Source organism: Etheostoma spectabile, chromosome 22 (assembly GCF_008692095.1).
Source record: "Etheostoma spectabile isolate EspeVRDwgs_2016 chromosome 22, UIUC_Espe_1.0, whole genome shotgun sequence".
NCBI classification, from domain to species: domain Eukaryota; kingdom Metazoa; phylum Chordata; class Actinopteri; order Perciformes; family Percidae; genus Etheostoma; species Etheostoma spectabile.
In genome coordinates, this window is record NC_045754.1 from 12,972,672 (window position 1) to 12,982,626 (window position 9,955).

Genomic DNA, 9,955 nt, shown 5'->3' on the forward strand with positions numbered 1-9,955 from the left:
CAGTCTGAATGAGTAGCGAGATGGGGAAGGTAGTTATACTACTATAGCAACACTAAAGAAAATCAGGATACAGACACGCTTACATGTGTGCCATTCTCTTTTCCACATGCATACACTGCAAAAAGTCCATTTGGTCTAAGGAAGTCTTTGAATCTTTTTTTTTTCTTAAAGCAAGGAAAAGTCCACTGAGGAGATGGGATTTGAGAATTTTCTATAAACAAGTGTCAAGTGTAAGGGGGAGAAAACACCACCTGGTTCAAGAAAATTCCTTATAGTCTCTCTTCATCTCACTTTTGATTTTAAGACTCAGTGTTTAATGTTAAAATGACTTTTTACAGTGTATGTTGACTACAAACACACGCAGTCTATGCTGGCTAAGTAGGAAAACACACATTCGGAGTGTGTTCTTACACGTGGACCTCTGCACTGCACTTGTTGTTGGACTTCACTCTCTGCTGACATAAGCAGCAGCTCAAGCTCCTTAATTCTTTGCTCTCTGTCAGGATCATCCAGGCAGGATGGCTGAAATAAACAGACGTCAGGGAGGAGAGGTTGAGAGGACAGGAGGAAAAAGGAAGAAGTTAAGAAAAACAGACAAAAACAAACAAACAGATTTAACACGTAAATTATTTACGGGAGCATTTGAGATTTTGAATGTTAGATGAAAATAACAGGACATTCAAGTGCTTGATTTGAAGTCCAGAGTTAGAAATCACAAAGATAATTACAGAAAGTCCAGAAAATAAAGAGTGTGACAAGTTTTCCCAATAGCATGCAAAGAAATACACAAAGACTCACCGATATGAAGCCAGAATTCTCGGGAAGACCTTCCATCAAGTGTCTACTGTGAGGACCATGAAGATATCCCCCCATCTAAAATGCAAAGAATCATACTTAAATTAAAAGAAATAATGAAGTCAAAACACCTTGTGGTGTGGAGTGTAGAAGAGAAGTGGACCTGGTTGGGTTCCGATATAGGCAGGGGACTGTGATCACAGTGCTGGGGCTCTGTTGGAGATGGAGGGCACGACCTGTGGTGGCGTCTCTTCCCTCCACCGTGAAAGGAGGTGAAACTCTTGCTGCCATCTTGAAGGTACCCCTCATGCTCCACCTTCCTCCTCATGGTGGAGTTCCAATGGTTCTTGATGGAGTTGTCCGTCCTGTTGGAGAGAAGATCAGTTATATTTGAGCGAATTACCTTTTTCATGACTCAAACTGGAAGTGGAGATGTGCAGTGTGTGCACAAGACTATATTACCGTCCAGGAAGAAGCTTGGAGATCTCTGCCCAGCGGTTGCCAAGGCGTTTGTGGGCCTCATAAATGATTTGGTCCTCTTCCTGAGTCCATGAAGACTTCTTCACTTCTGGGTTAAGGTGGTTGTGCCACCGTTCACGGCACTGCTTTCCAATCCTCCCCTGGAGGTGCTTGGCGATCACAGACCAACGCTTGGGGCCATACTTGTGTACCAGGTCAATAACCTGCACAAATGTTACCAAAGGAAAGCTATTTAGTAGGCTGTATTTATTTCTTTGTGGTTATAAATGTGTGTGTCATATCTTTTATTTTATTAATGGCTCGAGCAGGGATTGGATTCCTTCAAGTTCTACTACAAGCTTGTATAAAGAGGGAAATCACATTGTTCTACTTTTCTCATTGATAGCCAACAGCAGCAGCAGTGTTCAGACTGCAGCAGTGTTCAGAAAGCTTTGACTGTGGCAGGCAGCACAGTTTGTTAGACTGCTTCGTTCAAGGCTGAAAAATGTTATGATGTCATCGTTGGCAGCTAAGGCTGCTATCAATAGGTCTGTATTTCTGTTATGATGCTTTTGGAGATATTGGAGGAATGAGGCGCCATTCTTTACATTCTTGAAGAATCAGCATCCATTTAAGGAATGCATTACTCATCTTAGAGCTGGGGAAGATTTTACAGCTTCACTCTGTACAAAGAAGGGCTGGCTGGGCTCAAAACTAGTGACTGAGAGAGTCTGGGTTTTATTAGGGGCGATGCGGAGCATAGAGTGGAGCATTTACTTTTGCAAAAAAAGAAGAGAGAAACGGAAGCTAAGGCAAAGAAAGTTGTTTTGCAGGAAGTGTGCACAGCTTCGTCAGCCCTATCATTTACTAATTTTGTCATCTGCTTTATATCCAAGCACAGGAAACTCCCAGCTCCTCTTACCTTCTGATCCTCCTCTTTTGTCCAGGGTCCTTTCACCAGCTCTGGGTTGAGCACCTTCTGCCAGCGGTGCTGACACTGGCCATCTGTCCTCCCCTGTGACAGAGCACACCAATACACAGTTACACCTACTCCTGACAGCTGCTTCTGCACCCATGACTTACCATCACTGCTAAAAACATCCTATTGATGCTACGTTAATTATTAAATTACTATAAATGGTTTGGATGGTCATTAAGTGTTAGAATGGAAAGAGATGGCATAGTAAGTTTTGCCTGGATTTTATTACACAATGCAGACACATTACATCCCATACTTACTGGAAAAACGTTAGCTATTAGTTTCCAGGATTCTGTTCCATGCTGCTCTACAAGTTTTTTCAGCTTTTCATCCTGAGAAGGGAGGAAAAAAAGAGACCTCCTAAGGAACTTCCGTCATCCACAATAACATGCTGTCGACTTTCATCGCAGTATTTAATAAAATAACAGCAGTGACTAATAAGGTTCCCCTGTGAAGCACACGCTTAAACAAGCTCTTATTTGCAAGAAGATAAAATGCAAATCTCATGCAGGACAAAGTCCCCATTTTACTCATATAACCTACAAAAACCCCTTATGTCCAGACGTCAAATGTGCTTCTGATAAACTTACCTCATCTCGGGACCACTTTACTTTACACAGGCTCTTTTTATCTTTGCTCTTGTCTTTATTCTCTTGGTCTGTGGAGTGTGGCTCTTCATCCTCATCATTGCTAAAACACAAGACAAATGTGGAAGGGGAGTAAAAGAAGAGCAGATTTTGTTAGAGGAGCCAAAACCTTTCTTTATGAGGTCAATGACTGTATGCAGGAATAGTGATATGAATATAGTATTGGTATTGCATAGAAATAACTAATACTGTTGAGTCACTATTTTTCTATCAGTACAAAATGTATTGAAGTGCTTAATAAAAATGTATCCAGATTAGTTATAAAATATATGCTTATGCAAATATAAACATGCAAAGCTCTCTGCTTGTAAATGATATTCTTTGCCACTGGTTCATTGTAAAGGAGTAGTAGAGAAATGTGCAAGAAGATTAACTTTTACGTGTACATAGCCTCAGTTTTGCATAGATTTTTCAAATACATTTTTCAAGATAAATAGGTTGGGTTCCTTTCTGTAATGCATGCCCAAAGAAGTTTGGAAAAAGATGTGGCCACTGATGACTAATCACTGTAACCACTATAAACATTAAGCATATAATATATGATATGCATACATTAGACTACAGCAAGAAATTATATATATATATATATATATATATATATATATATTTATATACATACTGTAGAAATAATTGTAAATATTACAAATTGACTAAATGTTAATGAATAGCCTGCTCTGCTTTCATTCTAACAGACTATGCTGATTCAACTAAGCTATAAGGGAATAGGAAAACAAATAAACAGATGATTATTTAAATAAATAATGTATGTGGTATATGATGGATTGAATAGAAATGGATTTGTCAGAATAGAAACAACTTGTACTTATACATGACTGGATCCAAGAACATGAACTCCCTCTCCACTGACACAAGAAGTTGGCAGGTAGCACTGTACTTCTGTTATGTGTTCCCATAAAGCTTGCTGCTGGGCAACACTTTCTTTGTGTTAGTGGAGAAGAGATTGATAATAGAGGAGATATTAAGTCATTGGCGCCTGAGAGCGGTGTTACTATGAAGCAGACCTTTCCGATCACGCATGCACTTAACTAAACACAAACGGTCTTGTATCAGATCATGAAAAGTCTTTTTCAGCATGGAAACTTGAACATGGCAATTGGATGTTGGTGTGGCCGAATTCCCTCTCAAGAGCAAAGAGAAGTGGGGAAGTGAGTCTGGACCTATGGCTGAACAGGAAGGAGGGGAGTAACAAGGGGTGGAGGAAAGGGGCGATCCCACATCAACAGGCTCTTTCACCTCCAGAGGTGTGTGAGTGTGTGTGGGATGGAGAAGGTGGTGTGCTGGGGTGTGGTCAGGGAATGCAAAGCCCTAACGGTCCAGTTGTTCAAAAAATTAAAAAAAACAGGCAGACTTATATAACCTCTTTGCACTTGGAGAATCAGGCCTACAGCTAGTATCAGCTGTAGGCCTCAGTAGCAGTAACACAAATAGACACCAATGTACCAAACATTACACTGTTGGAGTTTTCTGAATTAAGTAATAATTCATCAGTCGTAAACAGTTCATAGGATATTCTAAAATGCAGGATTTGTATTCTACAGGTCAAACCCTGAGCTGTTCTAATTGTGAGAGAAAAGAGCCACCCGTCTCTCACCAGATAGGAACACAAGGATGGAAAACGTGACAGGGATGAGATACAAACAAGTCAATAGTTAGTTCAAGCTTAATACCGAAAATAGTGAAAAAATACTAATCAAAATTTCCCACTGCCTATTGTCACATCTTCATATTGCTTGTTTTGTCCACCCAAAAATACAAAGATTTATTTTACAATGAGATCAAAATGAGAATAGCGGCAAATCCTCACATGTGATAAGCTGGAACAAGTTAATTTTTGGCAATTTCCCTGGATAAATGACTAAAATAATTCCTTGATTATCAAACTTGTCGGCAATGTTGATAAACTAATCAATCAATTCACTCATCGTTTTAGCACTAACCGTGTGTTTGTAATATGAATAATAATAATAATAACACTTAATTGCAAATACTGTGGACCTGGCTGTGAATGTAAATAATCAATATGCTGCTGCATTGGTCCCTTTAATTTAACAGGCCAGTAACTTATCAAGTCTTATCACAAAACCAACACATCTGTTTGTTTTCTCAGGTACTTTTAGGCACTGGGTTTTTGAAACTCTTAGGTACTTTTTCCTCATTATTTATTTTCTCTTGGCAGAAACAAGGTGCTCCAAGAAGAACAAATGATAGCAAACCGTAATATATATGATGCAGCTGTATGTGTTTTGTTTTGTCTTCTGATTAACAGAAAAACAATATCTTACCAGTTAAGTTTATTGCAAGTTAACTAATCTGACTGACTTGTCCCTTTCAAGTGATTGCTGTTTGACAATGGGCTGCACGCCCATTATTATTATTAGTGTAACACTATTAAGAAAACAATAGCGCAACCCATGTTTCAAAAATAGGGATTTACAAATTATAATTTTCCTTTTAGCGTGTCGGTTATATTCTACACTATCCATACCTATACCATTAAATATCATATATATATATATATATTTTAATATATATACACACACACACACACATTTATTACTGATACTCTTCATCAGTTAACGTTATTATTCATAAACCTTTTTGGTGGACTTTGTTACAGTATGACTGTGCAGGTGCACATTCAGTGTACGTTATGCTTTCAAATATGAAACTATCTTCATAATCACACAGCGCTGCATTAGTATTGCTGGCACTGACTCACCTGCGTGGTTTCACGTTGTCCATGACAGTTGGTATGATGATTGAATCTTTCCAAAGATGTGGTTGGCAGCGGTCTTAAATTCCACATTAATATATGTTTATCCATAGAAATCGCTGTAAGTCATCGCTGGCTTCTTCTGAGACGCGGACGCCTTTAGCTAGCAGTATTCGGCTAGCCAGTGAGCTAACTTAATGTACAGTGCATAACATTAAGCTCTCTCTGGAAAAGCATTAACGTTACTCTCTGTCATTAACATCTTTCCAAAGAAAAACGTCACTGTCTTCTTCTGTTACGTATTTCTGGAAAGTCAATATTGCAACATAAAAAGCAAGTAGTACAAGAGGCTAACAAGTTAACGTTACTTGCATTACTCGCTGCTGTCCGTGCTGTTTCTGTCTTTCTTGTCTCTACCAGTGGTCTCTACTTCATTTAGAGTTATGATTTTTGTCCATCCCGCCGATTCTAGCGCCCAGCCCTCTTCGCAGGCGGCCTCGCTCCGGATTGGTTTATAAACTGGGCTGCGAAAAGAGGAATCCGTACTTGAAACTGATAGGGCAGAAATGAGGAGAACTTTGTGTGTAATTGGTTAGAAATGGGAGGAGGGTTGGTTTAATTGGTTGACAATTTGAAGAGGCGGGCTTTAAGTTAGACAACTGCACTGTCACCTTCTGCAGCAGAATGGATCTTTTCATCAAGGCAGTGGTGCGGCTCAAATAGGGGTGCGGGGACTTTCGGGGGCCCTTCAGGGGATTCCCAGCCCCACAATTTTACTGGAAGCAAGCGCGACTAATCCAATCTCTAAATTTGTCCATGTAATCTACAGTGCTGAGAAGTTATTTTGTGTTAATATTTGACAACACATATTCATGCAGATCTCACATGGAATATCGCTTGTGTTTTACCAGATTATGTATATTGTGTAGTGATTATGCCACTTTATGCTGTTTCACAAGGCCAAGGTCTTTGAATTTACCTCATTGTGGTTCCTTGTTAGGGAAATTATGATGATGATTCACAATTGGGTCATATTTGAGAAGATCGAGATCTTGAGATTCATGCAAAAGTTAGACAATATGGACAGCATTCAAACTCTGACATAGATAATAACACAATATTTCCTTTGACAGATAGGTCTTGGATTTTGACGGTGCACTCTGCAGCTCCTTTAAATTGTGTTTTGCTGACACCTTGTGGACAAATCATTGGCATCTGCACTGTGCGTTAGTTTCATGCATATCAGGCCAAAATGACTATATATTTACCACTGAAAATGTGTTCCGTTCAAATGTTCCATTACTTTCATATGTTGCACTATTCGTTTTAATTTATCACACCATCTCCGGTTATCATTCGTCAGCGCTGCTCCAGGCAAGTAGGTTGACTCGGGACATAGCCTTTTTTATGGTGCAATGCGTCTGCATGGATTTTGACTAGTAATAATGTTAAACAGAATTCAACACAGGAAGTTAAAAACCATATTTTTTATTTTTCGTTTGTCAAAATTATGAAGTAGCCTACCCAATAATTATGAGATATTATCTCAAACGTGCCACTTGTAATTAATTCATTATCAATTTATGTTGTATCATCAATGTATCATCATTCTATGGTATTCATAATTATACATTTATCTTATAATTATGAATACCGTAGTTCTAAATCCATTCATTTATTTTTCTGGCGATTAAGGTAGGATGTGGATGATTCATAGATATTAGGCATGTCGTCTTTGTACCTGTAGGTGACACTGTTTAACTATTTGACTCATCAGTGTTGTCAAGCCTGAGTCAGCTGTGTTAAGCCAACCGCAATAAAACCGGAAATTACTTATTACGCTTCTAAACAATAAAAGCACAAAGTATGTCAATTCAAAACAAGTAATTACATTGAAGGTGCAATATATAATACTGACTAACTAGCATTTAAAGTAGTTCCTGCAGTACAAATTCAAATTACTGGAGAGAGTGGTCCCCCGACCCCTCCTCCCCAGACTTGAAGTTCACAGGTTTCCAGGTTGAGAACGCAGAAACCAACAATGTTGCTGGACGCTAGTCTCACATAGTCACACTAACGTTAGATGCTGGCTATGTTGCCAGTCATAAAAGCTGTGCTCACGCAGAGCTCTGTACACAACTGATACACACACTTATTAAAATTACTGCAACAACCGCTGAAACACCACTACATCGCTCTCCTCTCTACCCGACTGACAGACACACTTTCTTGACTTAAAATTATGAACCACTAAAAACACCACAACGTTGCTGTTATCACCACCTGACCGTCTAACAGACACACTTCCTCACCTTAAAATTACGGCAAAAATCACTACACACTGCACACTCACAACCCTCTCTACCCGACTGACAGACACACTTGCTTGGCTTAAAATGACTCACCGTTGGTTGGCTAAGGCCACTGAACACGCTACACAGTCGCTTGCCAGAGTTAAATTGCATGTTTCCATTATGAGGCAGTCAAATTTGCGATTTCTGTCATATAGCTAGGGTTGGGGTTAGGGTTAGGGTTGTGTTTAACTTACTCCTTAGGTAAACATCTTCCTTATACAAATATTGATAAGACTTCCACTATGTTTAACTTACTCCTCAGGTAAATAACATCCAAACATATTGTACAGAACAGAAGGAAATGTATATAATTGGCAGGACTGGATTACCAGCTAGGCTCACCCCGACTCTCAGGGGCCCTAAAAAATCTGTTTTTTGGTACTTGTCTAGCCCTACTCATATCAATGTAACCAAGGGCCAGTATACAAGTTCTGCATTATGGACCTTGTGTCATTATTATGTTATTGAAGTCCACATGGTGCATATTCCCATATGAAGCACTTTCATGTATGTACTTTGAAATGAGCATATACATACACAATGCACAGAGATAAGTGTTGGAGTGGGTTTATCCAGCCATCATTAGAGGAATATAAACTCAGATTGTTTTAAACATTTAAGTAAAAGTAGTAATACCACAATATAAAAATGAGTCCTGCATTAAAAATCTTCCCAACTTAAAACTGCAGAATATGAACAGCTAAAGTAGGCCTACACATTATGCAATGGTTATATTATTATATATCAAATTATTGGATAGATAATATCAATGCATTAATATGAATGCGTAAGTAGCATATCATTGTGGTGCTGCTTGTGGTAAATCTAATTGTAACTAATGAATCATCATTCATAAAATAGTTGTATGTTCCTAACTGGTAACTACAGTTGGAGTCTAAATGTAGTGGACTAAAATGTACTATTTGTTTTTGTCTAAAAAAAAACAGAAAAAGCACAAGGACTACCAAAGTGTACTTTAGTATTTGAGTAAATGTACAAGCAACATACATTCCACCACTTGGCTACCTCTTGTGTTTTCTCTGGTTATGTTTTGAAATGCTGTACCGGAAGTACAGTGTGCATTCTCTCCGGTATGTTAGCTAGCGTTTGCAGTTGTGAAGTCCCGTGACGAATTTCATTCGAACTTTCTACGGCCAGGAAAGATTGATGTTTTCTGCTTCTCTCACTTAGCTACTTGACAGACGCGTATGGACAGCAGGAAAATACATATTCACTTTGACGGTTTAGGGGCTTTTGTTACAACCAAACCTGGGGAAATGTTCGCTGTATTGACAGATGAAATGCTGTAGAGCGAAATATTCTCACTGGACCTACGGAAATAGATAAACACCACATCAAAATACTGTAAGGTACGTGATGTTCACGTTACATTAACTTGCTCTCGTTTTGCTAACGTAACGTTGGTTAGCCGTAGGGTAATCATCTTAGCATACGGAGCTCCTGTAACGTTAACAATACAAGAAACAAAACGTTGCTCGGAAGAAACGTTAATAGTAAAGGGATAACTGTTGGCTATTACACAATATTAACTTTTTCTGCTCGAAGACAACACTAAACAGAATTTCAGCTGAAGCAAAATATAATAAAGAAAGTTTGCGTTGCTGTTTAGCACACCCGAGAAACGTAGCGTTAGAATATGTGTAATTGTAAGCTTTTGCTGTATTGTTTACATTTTGAATTACATATGGGAGCTTGTTAGAGCATGTCAAACCTTTTCTTTGGTGTGTGTTCCGCTCCTCCCTCCTCCAGCTCACTTTGTTCTCCTCTCCTCGGTTGGAGAAGGCATGCTTTTCCTGTAATACGCGTAACCATGCTGAGATACCAGTGTAAATTCACACACACACACACACACACACACACACACACATAGCCTCAGGTGTTAGCACACCAAACGGCTCAGCCAAAATTAAACGGACGAGGCCTTCCCAATGCTGTGTTCTATGTAGCTATGTGTTATACTCCCCCC

The 9,955-nt window shown here is 39.1% G+C and overlaps 2 protein-coding genes across 5 annotated transcripts in view; one reads left to right on the plus strand and one right to left on the minus strand.

Moving 5' to 3' along the window:
* The window catches only part of mybl1 (v-myb avian myeloblastosis viral oncogene homolog-like 1), a 12,134-nt gene extending 6,009 nt beyond the window's left edge, over positions 1-6,125 (minus strand). For 2 of the 3 annotated variants that reach the window (XM_032504449.1, XM_032504448.1), the window contains exons 1-8: positions 5,621-6,125; positions 2,824-2,923; positions 2,494-2,565; positions 2,177-2,269; positions 1,258-1,478; positions 959-1,160; positions 799-873; positions 412-522 (exon numbers count right to left, since the gene is read on the minus strand). In XM_032504449.1, the coding sequence (XP_032360340.1) occupies positions 412-522; positions 799-873; positions 959-1,160; positions 1,258-1,478; positions 2,177-2,269; positions 2,494-2,565; positions 2,824-2,923; positions 5,621-5,643 (897 nt within the window). In that variant the 5' untranslated portion in view covers positions 5,644-6,125. The remainder of the gene's footprint in view (positions 1-411; positions 523-798; positions 874-958; positions 1,161-1,257; positions 1,479-2,176; positions 2,270-2,493; positions 2,566-2,823; positions 2,924-5,620) is intronic. The other variant, XM_032504450.1, reaches the window with a different exon arrangement.
* A 2,941-nt stretch (positions 6,126-9,066) lies between these two features.
* The window catches only part of sgk3 (serum/glucocorticoid regulated kinase family member 3), an 11,176-nt gene continuing 10,287 nt past the window's right edge, over positions 9,067-9,955 (plus strand). The window contains exon 1 of one of the 2 annotated variants that reach the window (XM_032504465.1): positions 9,067-9,338. The gene's annotated coding sequence lies outside the window, so the exon portion shown is untranslated. The remainder of the gene's footprint in view (positions 9,339-9,955) is intronic. The other variant, XM_032504466.1, reaches the window with a different exon arrangement.